General features: G+C 41.8%; 1 protein-coding gene across 1 annotated transcript; it reads left to right on the forward strand.

Moving 5' to 3' along the window:
• The first annotated feature begins 3 nt into the window (after nt 1-3).
• On the forward strand, nt 4-8,296 carry LOC117483752 (Krueppel-like factor 6). The gene is given in 5 exon segments (XM_034132100.1): nt 4-273; nt 2,659-2,679; nt 2,681-3,230; nt 4,295-4,418; nt 5,513-8,296. Coding segments are annotated over 5 exon segments (849 nt in total). The 5' UTR covers nt 4-171; the 3' UTR covers nt 5,565-8,296.
• Nucleotides 8,297-12,385: the final 4,089 nt, after the last annotated feature.

Raw genomic sequence — 12,385 nt, forward strand, 5'->3', positions numbered from 1 at the left:
AGTGACTTTTGGAGAGTTCAGTGTTGTGCGCTCTCTCAGTGCGTCACACGCTCCAAACCTTCACTGCAAGCGCGCGCCTGCAGACTCTCATACATGCAAACACTGCTCTCTCGGAAGCTTCGTTTCACCACTTGATTTCGCTTCTACTTGTGGCTGCATCTCAGGAGTGAAATGGATGTCCTCCCTATGTGTAGCATCTTCCAGGAGCTCCAGATCGTGCACGACACCGGATACTTTTCAGCTTTACCGTCTCTGGAAGAGTACTGGCAGCAGGTAAAGAGTCCGGTGATCCCTCCATCCAAACGCACGGCTTGACAGATCGTTGCGTGACGATTTGTTTGGTTTGTGCGAGGAATGTGCGTAATTTCAGGGAAACTTGTTTTTAAAATGACAGCTGCGTGCAGATGTGCGAATGTCAAAGTTGTTGGCGGAACTCTGCGTTTGATTTAGTGCAAAAGTTAACAATCATTTCCCTTTTTAAATCCGGATTGCATGTTTATTTTAAGGGAAGTATTGCAAGTTCCCTTAAAGAACGATTACTCAATACGAACATTTCTATGACATGTTCGTATCCTCTAAGACTTTTTGTGGTACAGCATGTTGACTTAAAAGTGCCATTTTATACTTTATAGGATCATTTGGATTTATTCACAAATGACAATAATATCGCTATGATGTGACTCGTAGTTTTTAGCACTCGTGTTTTCTGTTACGATCATGTTTAAAAAACATGTTGTTGCAGAACTTTTTATAGGATCATGCTTTCAGGTTGTAGAGGCACATCTGCTTGTGATAAAATAAAAACACGTTGTGTGCACATTTCACGAGTAGCGAGACTTGCGTTATTGCGCGTATCTCCGCCTCCTCTCTTTCCTCTCCACCTCTCTACCTCTCTGTCTCTCGCTTGCTCTTGCACAGAAACACACACACACACACACACACACACACACACACACACACACACACACACACACACACACACACACACACACACACACACACACACACACACACGAGAGTGACAGACTGACAGACAGAGGCTGATTTCTGGTCCAATTTGGCTCGACAAAGCGGCCCCTCTGACGACAGAACAGTGGAGTTTTATTCTGGAAACGAGAGGAGGGCGAAAGTCTCTTGTTGTTCGGGTTGGGAAATGAAATGAATTGGCAACACGCTTCGCTCTGCTTCTATCTCTCCGTCTATCAGATATCTTCGGGCTTCGAGCCAAGTCGCCCTCCCAGGCATTTAAAGCTCGCCTGGGATTTATCCAGCACTGCAGACTAAAAACATTTGCCCTGCAAGCATTCTCTCTCATTACCAAATGACTAGCATGTTCCCACAACATTCCTATTTTAGACTTAAAGTGTTTGTGAGACATGTCAGTGACCCTTTTATACCACAGGCAATGAGAAAGCATGTTTCTGATAAATCAATGCTTTTTTGACACCTTGCCATGCTTTATGGACGTTTTTTTTTTTTTATGTTATAGTGCCTGTCCTTCTGTATCAAGGTTACCTCAGAGTGTAGACACTTTTAAATAATGGCTGTACTAATGGCTGTAGCTAGGAATGCATGACACTGTATGTTGCTGTGCATCAGAGCAGCCTTTAGACATACACAACGCTCTCACTGAGTTTCATTTTAATATTTCAGAGTCCTGGAAAGGATAAAACTCTCCAGTATTCAACTTAAACTTTTAAAATGTCATTCAATTTTTAAGAAAGGTTGTAATTCTTGTAGATTGACTGTCTAATTTCCCAACTTGGGATAAATAAAGTCTATCTATCTATCATAAATAAGGTTTGAGAAAGCAAGAAGAAAACATTTAAGACGTTTTTCTTCTAACTTAACTTACTCAGTTCACGACCCTTCATATGTATTGCCTCAAGCCAACACTGTTGCGTGTGGTTCTATTGTAGTATCAAATTATATTCAAATAAAAATCAGCCTCATTTGGAAACTGCACAGGCCTGTTAGCGGCGCTCATATCTGGCCTGCGCTGACTGACTGCAGCGGAGGTTGAGGAAGTGCTCTCTCACTTCCTTTTCAAAGAAAAATAAGCCCACAATCCTCAGCAGCTCTTGCAGTATTCATGCCAGGCTTTTTATGGACCCCCATGAACCAGACCTCCCTCCTCTCGGTCCCTGGTGTGCTATGTTATTTCTAGCGATGCCTCCAAATGCATTATTAAATCCACATTATGCTGAATAATTGATAGATTTAAAAAGATCTACAAGCACTTCCCTAACCCAACGGGGGGGCTCTGTAGCATATGTAAATTTCATGACCAACACGCACACAACCATGCGAGCGTTCACGGGTAAGAGCACCTTGTTCTTGCATGCTCTCAGAAGGAAATGTGGAGCTTGTAATCATCCCTGATATGGCCTCAGAGGGCACCCGTAGAACATATATGACTCTCTTCCTAGGACATTGTGTCGTCCCTGTTTCCTGCAGAAAGGAAGGAAGTAGGGCCAGTGGTGCGACAGTGTCACAGCACTTCCCCCCCCCCCCCCCCCCCCCTGCTGCTACTGCTTCTAAGAATAAACACAGTGTAGGGAAGAACACCAGCGTTTGTGTAAGACTTGTAGAAGAGCTTGTTGTGTTGCAGGCCTCAGGCACCTGAACTCACTGCTATCTCATCTTCCCTCCACACAGACATGCCTGGAGCTGGAGCGGGTACCTCCAGAGCGAGCCCTACGTCTCGGCCACAGAGCTCAAGTTTGAGAGCCAGGAGGACCTGTGGGGCAAGCTGATGATTGCCTGCGGGGACAAGAAAAAAGAGTCGGACCCAAAGATCCCCCACATCAAGGAGGAAGAAGACAATCAGGACAGCACGCACATGGACGCCGGCGGCTTCAACTCCGACGCCAGCAGCGAGGCCTCGGACAGCTCAGAGGAGCTCTCCCCCGCCCTCGAATTCTCCTCCAGCCCTTTGACTGACATTCTGGGAGACGTTGGCGAAGAACTGGGCTCGGCCGTCATCAGCACGCCGCCCTCCTCACCCGAGCTGAGCAAGGAGGGCACTGTGGCCCAGGTGTGGAGTGGGATACAGACTGTGCTGCACTCACCTGGGAAAATTAGGACTGGGGGCATTGAGAGGTCGGGGCTGACCAGCGGAGAGGCGTCACCTGACGGCAGGAGGCGGGTGCACAGGTGTCACTTCAACGGATGCAGGAAGGTGTACACCAAGAGCTCGCACCTCAAAGCACACCAGCGCACACACACAGGTAACACAGTTTGACAGTGGGATGTGTTTTTGACGCTGTGATGCAAATGTCATGAGGGAAAACTCACCTCAGGTTTTTTTTATTTAAATCACAAAGTAAATATTAAAACACTCATCTAGAGAGCTGGAATCTCTGAACAGTGTGAACTAAAGTGTTGATTTATTGCGCAAAGTGCTGGTAATGCTACCACATACTTTGAATAGTTTGTCAGGAGGAAACCCTCCACTGTGACCTAATTCACACAGAGGAACATGACTTCATGCTAGGGAGGAGGGAGCGGGAGACGGGAGAGGGAGGGATGTTTCTTTTGTGGCCGAGCGGCACCCAGAGGATGTGGATCCTGAAAACAAATCAACAGTTCTCAGGTTTCACCATGGGAAATACTCAGACTCTCAAGCGTTTGCATTCACAGTAGTAAAAGAAAAAAAAGGAGAAATTATGGGAATCTGACATTTGTAGTGTTTTGTCCACGGTTCAAAAGTGAGCAGTTTCCCTCGTCAACTCTGACCTTCGCCAGGCTGTTTACAGCTGTGCTGCCCATTAGCAGAGGAAGTCACATTCCCAGCATCCTTCACTGACCATGTTATAGCCACATGGTTAATGGCCTTCAGGACCATTAGGAACAAGCTCTATTTTCTCCTGCAGCTATTCCCCGTTACATAAGCTGTCTACTCGAGCAGCTCCTTAAAGCTGCATACCACCGATCTGAAAACCCACAAGGCACGAGGTTGTTTTTCTCGATTTCTTACAGTAGTCAGCTCAATCTGCTTAGCCTGATCCGGCTTGTAGTTTTTCTTTGAAATCAGCATTGTAAGACCTCTCGGAAAAGTAAAAACAGTTAATATTGGCTACACATTTAAGATGTTGAATTACAAATGGTCAGATATTGTGACGTACACTTATAGCAATTGTGAAAGGGCAAATAATCAAAGGTACACAGTACAGTACAGTAGTAGAGCATTAGCAGAAATATTTATAGTGGTGTCTAAGGTTATGAAATCTTTTAACAGCTTCTGACAAATGATGCACTTCCTTAACAATTATTTTCATTCTTTGGTTCGTAGGTGAGAAGCCCTACAGGTGTTCATGGGAGGGCTGCGAGTGGCGCTTTGCACGGAGCGATGAACTCACCAGACACTTCAGAAAGCACACTGGAGCGAAGCCATTCAAATGCAGCCACTGCGACAGGTGAGAGAGCTGCAAAGTCAATACCCCTGAGTGACCTTTTAATAAATACTAACATTGAAAAAACTAGGATTGTCAAGATTATAAGCAACTGAGGAAGTTAAGACTTGTTGGTTTATACAGAATATTTACTTCTAAACATCACAGTGAAGCTGTAATCCCCCTCCTCTTAACACGTGGCTCTAAGCACTCTTTTATAAAACCACAACTTATGGATGCAAACTAGTTTCTGAAAATGTCAGGTAGAGGGGTGAATGAGGGTCAACAATGGACTAATGAAAGGGTACAGAGGTCAAGAGGTTGGGTGAAAAGAGAGTGGAGTACAAAGGGTTGAGTGGAACTCTTTGATGAGTAAAAACCAGAAGGTGTTGTGACAGAAAAACAAATAAATGAGACTGGGTTACATCTCAATGATCCACTGGGACTCTATTGTTCCCTAGGGACCTCTTGTAACGTCAGATAGGCGTTAGACAAACTTATATAGGTTGTAACCGGAAGCCAGATAAGAGCGATGCATTGGTTTTGTCCCTGAACCTAGTACCATGTTCATCTGATAGCTTATAGACCAAGGGTTTTTAAGGTCTGAAACGGCAAGTCTTCCCTTACACAATGCTTTGAAAGAGGCATTTCCTGTACCCTAACCCTAAGCACTCTCAGTTTACTTTCTAAGATTCCCTACATTTTTGGATGCCTATGGGTATATGATTATATGACTTTATCCCAAAGACATTCAGAAATTGAGCCAAGTTAACCCTAATATTGCTCTGCGACACTATTTCAAACAAAACCAATTACGTTAAAAGGTCTGTCTGAAGGCATCCATTAGATTCTGACTTTTATAAAAGTGGGAAATAGGCGACATTCCCGAAAACCCCTGTCTCAATTAACTATATCTTTAACCAATCGTAGACATACAGGCTGGTATATCCTTTGGTATATATAGACTAAGGAGTAGGTAAAACAATCCAGCTCTGCGTCCTAGTTGGAAATATGAGACATTTTTGTCAACCAAGATATCTTTCAGCAGTGCACAAATAACTGCAGACAAGAGCCGAGTTTCTCAAATCCATCAACTAAATCTTCTCTTCCCTCCTCAGGTGTTTCTCCCGTTCTGACCACCTGGCACTGCACATGAAGAGGCACATCTAAGATGGCCTCTGTGTCGAGATCTCTGAGGGATGATTCTGGTTGATTGTCCTGACCTGTGGGGGGATCAGCGAGGCTCGGTGTGTCCTGGGAGCGTTAACACACCGCCGTGTTCCAGTCAGTGGAAAAAGATGAACCAACGCAGGCTATTATTTGCACCATACTTAGTGCCTCCAACACCTCGCTGTGGAGATTGCTCTTGAAAGGCTTTTATGGAGGAGTGGGGGAGGGGGGGGGGGAAGGGAGTGCAGGAAGAGACTTGAAAAAAAAAGTTTAAAGAACTGGAAAGATCTGGGCTGGAGTAGACGGGAAGAGACTCTTCTGTATGGTGTTCAACGCTTTTTTCCCGGAGGATTATGGGACTCCCGCGGGGGGGGGGGGTCGATCCTCTAATGACAGTGTGTGTGCCTGTACGCATGGGGACTGTGAGTGCCTGAGACTGGATGCCTGTGCTGGCTTTAAGGAGCGGATGGAGTTGCATTGTGGGACTGCGAGTGAATGACATGGAAGGGGTGATGTTACACAAGGGAGGTTTATCTTTGGGGGGATTTGTGTGGTCTCACTGAGAATGAATGCAAGGTGTTCTGTCTGTGCTGTTTGAGTCTATTGGCTGTGGATGGGAGTAGGGGCTTGTTTTGTGGAGCTCCCCCTTTCTGCTCGGAGGTGGAACTACAGCGCCCTATCCACACACGGGAGGTCGTTTTGTTTAGTGCAGCTATTAAATGTGCAATGTATTACGTAGCTCAAAAACATACATGCTATAAAGCTCATTTTGTTGTCCATTGTGTAAGCTCTGTATCTTAAAAAAAAAAAACTTTCAAAAAAAACTACGGTTGTACACAAACAGTTATTGCCATTATAACAGAAGTTGCATGGGATCTGGGGATGTGTTGCTCACCTGTTTGCTTATAGGACAACAAAATCCATTCGAGAGCAGCTACCTTCATATTACTCAATATCATAGTATTGTACAAAACACTTAAGGCAGTCATTTTGTGTTGTTATGTTCTCGAAAAGTTGGGGATACCACTATTGCTTGGCAACTGTCTTGTTCATGGAATTTTTGTTGCTTTTTCTTCACTTTTGCTCTTCTCTTTTTTTCTATCTGTGAATGCACTGTTGACCTTACTGATGCCTTATGTAAGTGGCCTTGTCCTGTTAAATAGATGTCTCTCTCTTTCACACAAACACAAAAAAACGGGGGCTGCGAATGCACTAGTGCGTTAATGAATTGCTTTATAAAGGCTCTGATCCATGCAGTCGCACCTTTTTGCCCTTTTGTCTCGCAGCAGACTCCTCTGAAACTCAAAATAATAAAAGAAAAAAAACAATTATCAGCTTAATAATGACTGCCATTTTAACATGTCTGTGCATTCTTTGTTAAACATATCGTAACTATATCAAATCTTAAATTATATTCTCCAAAACATGACCCCGCTCTGAGACAGAATGGTGTAGCACAAAATGTACTACTATGTAGTATAAGGTGGCGTGGATGCACTTCAGATGGACTGTAACTGGCTGTCAAATGTACAGAGGTCATTTGGCATGCTCAGCCACCATGGTTGAGACAAATTAGGATTTTCTGCAAGGATAACTATTATATTTGGGCCATTTATATCTGTTGACGTGTCAAACGCTTAAAGTCTTCAAAGAAAATGATGTGTCCTTAAGAATAATGACAACACTCTCAATCATGAGTCTGTATTGATGTATGTTTTGGTAGGTTTCGCCCTCAGCCAGGGTGAGTGAGTATCTTTACTCAGCCCTGGTTTAAACAACCCGTGATCTGACCAATAACCAGTTGAGCCGAGCTGCAGCTGTAGAGGTCTGTCTGTGTCTGAGATGAGACCAGGACCAGATGTATGTCTGTACCAACTTCACTATATGCATGTTTTAACTTAAGTTTCTGTACATGACTTCAACACACTTCTTTGTGGGTTGATAGAACTCTGAGCTTTCACATTTGTACAATTTGACAAACTCTGTCACAATTTTCCCTATTTCTAGAAAACATTTTGGAGCATTATTGGATAAAGTTTTGTTGGAAATGGAAAGAGAAGAACCTGTTGGTGTCTGTTGCTCAGTACTCAATCTCACAATTGTACAGGTAACCTGGTCAACATCAAAGAAAGTCCATACACTGAGAAATGTCTAAAATGCAAAGATATGTACATTGTAAACTAAGAGAATTTTGTAAGGAAGCTTCTATTTTGAAAGGGTATGGGACCAAAAACAAGTGCAGTGTAATGTTTCTAAAGATGACCCAATAAAGACTGAGAGGCTGAGGAAATATTGTAAAATAGTCACACTCCATTCTACTTCATTTGCTTCTGTAACATCTTTGATTGGGTGAAGGTAGGGCAAATGTATGTGTATACACCTGTGGCCTATCATCTTTCAAGAAAAAAAACTAACAAAACAAAAAAAAAACGTTTCAGACGTGAATTGTTCTGGACACTTGAATTGTCATCATTTTTGCATTCTGTTGCGCGCTAAGTATTACATTTGTTTATTTGCCATGTGTTTTTTTCTTTCTCTCAACCTTCGCAAAGAGGCCCTATCTTTAGCCAGAAGATCTTTATTGGATAACAATGGAGATAAAATACGAAGCTCTATTTTTGTTTTTGTTTATTGCATAACAAGATTTTTTCATTTGAAATTGTTTTGTAAAATAGTTTCTGTATGAATGTATTTTTTATTGGAAAATCGATAAAAAGAATTTATTGGATCTACATGTGGTTTTTGTTTTCTTTTATCATGGATCCCTCCAGGGACACAGTCATACAGGAAGTCAGTGTTTATGGGATATTAAGTCGATTCCTGAAGGAGACATTATTTATTTTACCCCCTTTCCCCATAGAGGTCAAAGATCATTCTTCTACAGAACTGCACCATACTGGACTGGGTTCAACAAGTAGAACCAGGGATACTCTTTTACAGAAGATGGCTTTTTCAAGAAACAAACATTTGCCAGTCAATGCTATCAGTAATAAAAACATTGCCTGGTGTTATTCCTATTAGTTACAACAGATCACATACCAAAAAAAACGAACGTAGTGAAGCGTTGGTACGTTTCTCAATCGGTCAAAATTCCTAATATTATAATGTTATCCTAATGTACAAAACATTTTGAAAAGGCTTGGTAATTTCCCAAAAACAGTTGAACACTCACACGGGAACAGATTCTGCATGTGTTAGGGACTATTTTCAGCAGCGGAATATATCAAAATAGATTTAAGAGAAGTCTATTGGGGCCAGAACCACAAGAAGGCACTTCACATTAAACACACGCTAAAACAAAAAGAATGGTGACACAAACTTTCCATCACCAGTTTCCTTCTTCTGACCTTAAATGGTTACTTTAGTGCAAACAGAGTTTTTGCATTGAGTGGATTGATTATTCTGAAATTGTTGCCATGCTTGTTAAACATTCGGACAAAACGGTTAGGGATAGGGTTAGGGATAATCTAAATATACTGCTGACTTCCTTAAACGTTATTTCCCAGTTTTGTGATTAAGAGTTAATTTTCCTTTTGTTACCATATCTCAGGAAGTACTTTCTGATTAAAGCATGATCATAACCAACATAAATGGTGGCCACAACGTTTAAAATAGGACCCCAGTTCATAATAAACTGATATTGTTATTTAAATATAGTGATCCAAGGATGCAGATCTACCTACACTGAAAAAACTGAAGCGTTGAATTGACTTAAATGCAGGGGCGGACTGGCCATCGGGACGTTTGGGACGAATCCCGATGGGCCGACACTGAAGTGGGCCGGTCGGACGATGTGGGCCGGTCGGATAAGTCACTAGCATGCTTTCAACTAAGCGAATACCTTTATGTGAAATCTGTTGACATAGCGTATTTAAAGGGGACCTATCATGCAAAATGCACTTTTGTACGTCTTTTATACATGAATATGTGTCCCCGGTGTTCCAGGGAACTCACCAAGTGTCAGAAAACACAACCCTCTCTATTTTCCTCCATACCCAAATCTCTAAAAAAGGGGCTGCAACGGATCTGATAAAAACTGATCCAGATTTGAACACTGTCCTGACGTCAGGACGGTGGCGCTACGGCTATTGGGCCAACTCCACCAATCAGGAGGAGACAGCCACGGCCATTGCCGTTCGAAAGCGCTGGAGACGCTGTAGTACATATGCCTGGCCTGTAGGTGGTGCTGTTCTCACAGAATCAGCCCTTGCAAAAACAGAGCTAAAGATTTTCTAATTGAGCGAAATGAGGCATGGCTAAAATGCATGATCTGTTTGGTATTTTGAAAAAAAAAAAGTATAAATATGCCTTATATAGGTATGGTCCTACACTATATTATTCAAATATAGCATGATAGGTCCCCTTTAAGTAAAGTCAACGCTTCAGTTTGTTCAGTGTAGAGAAGCAGCAAGGATGCTAAAGGCATGAACAAATCTTTAACAAATTAGAAATATTTCAGAGATATATTCATGATCAGGGTATAAAGACAGAAAGCTTATCCCAAGTTCGACAAAAGAGCAATGAAGTGAGCTGGTGTGTGCTGGAATGTTCATTGTGGGGAAAATCTGTTGCTCCTTCTGCAGCCAAGAGCGGCGAGTTTTCATCTTACTCTCCAAGAAATGTATGCAAATTAAGTTGTGCCGCAAACAAATCCCCGATAAGAGCTCTGCACACTACACAGACAAATAGCCTCTTCATCTCCGATTGCAGCCACAAAGCGCTTCAGCTTTAACACTACAACGCTCTGTGCCCCAAAGCCCCTAAATAATTGAAGCACTCTCAAGAGTTTTTTCATTTTTCAAAGCTGTATTTATTGGTATATTATTGCCAGAACTAAAAACGTTGCACTACAATGAAAATAAACAAGTACAAGAAAGGAAAGAAATCAAATATCTGTAATCTGATATTTCTCGATGAAGAGGTTCTCAGTTCTTGAGTTAACTTTTTTGTGAAAATAAATCTTCTGAAAGGCCAAAATGTTTGTGTTGTCTTTCGAAGGATCTTATATTCCCTGTAATATAACTTGAGGGAGTTGGTTTACCAAAGCTTTGGGGAATTTGGGATTTGCATTGCTGCACTGTCAATTATTTTTTGGACACAATAACGGCATTTATATCAATTAAATATGCATGACTGTGACAGACTCAAATTGGCCTCATTTACCCTCGCATCGCTATTAGGCTTCCTACTGTGCGAACAATTAAAAGTCAAGCATGGTTCTCTGGTTTATTCAATTTGGTGGTGAAAGTGGATCCATCCCCCCCAATACACCCCTTACTTGTGCTTCTATAAAGGCACTTGTTCAAGTTTAGTGAAGGATAGCTGCACCAGGGTTGTTGTCATTGGTAGCTTTGTCAATATTTAAGATTTGCTGTATCTTAAAAGACTCAAGAGTGTTTCTAGATAATGTATTTGAAATGTTTAAAACAATCATTTGTGGTCACAGCTAGCAGAGTTAGTACAGTTGCTACTGTATGATGTCCTTTTGTTGCTCTGTTATGTTTTTAATGTTTCATGTGGAACCTACTTGAGCAGGTCTCCCTTGAAAAAGAGATCAATGATCTCAATGGGATATAACCTGGATAAATAAAGGTTTGAAATGAAATGAAATGAGAGTGCAGACAGAAAGCATGCCTTGCAGGTGTCAGCTGAAAAATGTATGATTTATGTAGAAACATTAGCTATTTAAACCCCTAAATGTCATCAATAGAATGAGGTCAATTGGCAAAACATGACCATATCTACTAAGAATCCCAATAAAAAGAGACTTAAGTGACTAGAAAGTAAGATTAGAAATCAAAATAAATAGACCTATGAATATACAAAAAGACAAGATTCCCTTGAGTTTAGATGATACATGTAAACTGTTTTACTCAAGGATATTAAGTCTTAAAAACATGTCAGTATTTGATTCAGTCCGTCTCAGTACCTGTAATCTGTGCAATAACAATAAAGTTATCTAATCTTGAGCAGGAACAAATTAGTACATATCTGACATTAACGATTAAACACATTTGTGCATTCTTTATAAATGCAAACCGTGTCAAGCCGACTCCGAGCTGTCCGACTTCAGGCGAGCTTTTTGAGATGTCCCCCGGCTACAATCGGCTATTCTCGTCTACTTTCGAATTATAAAATGATGTTAATATGTGGAGATTATCCTGCTGAACAAAACGTGTAAGTATTATAAAAGTGTGTTTGCCACAGATCTTATTTTCTGCTATATTCCAAAATCCAATGAACTGCTAAATTCTAAGTCGGCCAATCATCATCATCACTGACCCTCTCTACAAAGGGCAATGTCAATCAAGTGCTTACTGCTAAAATAACTCAACTCTGGAACCACTATTAATATACTTTGAGGAAGGTATTTGAGAAGTAGGCATGGGTTAGTCAAGGCCACATTTTTTCAAGAGAGTGCATTGAATACATTATCACATTTTGCATTCATCTATACTGTTTTGCAGCACACGGATTGTAAGTACTGCAGATATCATGGGGCAGCCCCAATGGGACTACAATGCTTTTCATTTCAATCTCAACCCTGGGTGAAGTGAAGAGTATTCAGAGAATGTATTCACTCTCAGCTATTAGTGAAATGAATGAGAACATTCAAGGTCGACAAGGAGAACAAGATCTTCCCTACAGCAAGGTTTCATCGCATGCCATATGTATACACACACTCAAACACACACACACTCCTCCCCCTCCTCAGAGCTCATATGTCCTGTGGCCCTGGAGGGAGTTGCTTGTTAAACCAGTAGGAAAGTGGAGGTCGGTGACCCTGCATGGAGATGCTATAGTCCGTCATGTCTTTGTCT

Source organism: Trematomus bernacchii, unplaced genomic scaffold, assembly GCF_902827165.1.
Source record: "Trematomus bernacchii unplaced genomic scaffold, fTreBer1.1, whole genome shotgun sequence".
Taxonomy (NCBI): Eukaryota; Metazoa; Chordata; class Actinopteri; order Perciformes; family Nototheniidae; genus Trematomus; species Trematomus bernacchii.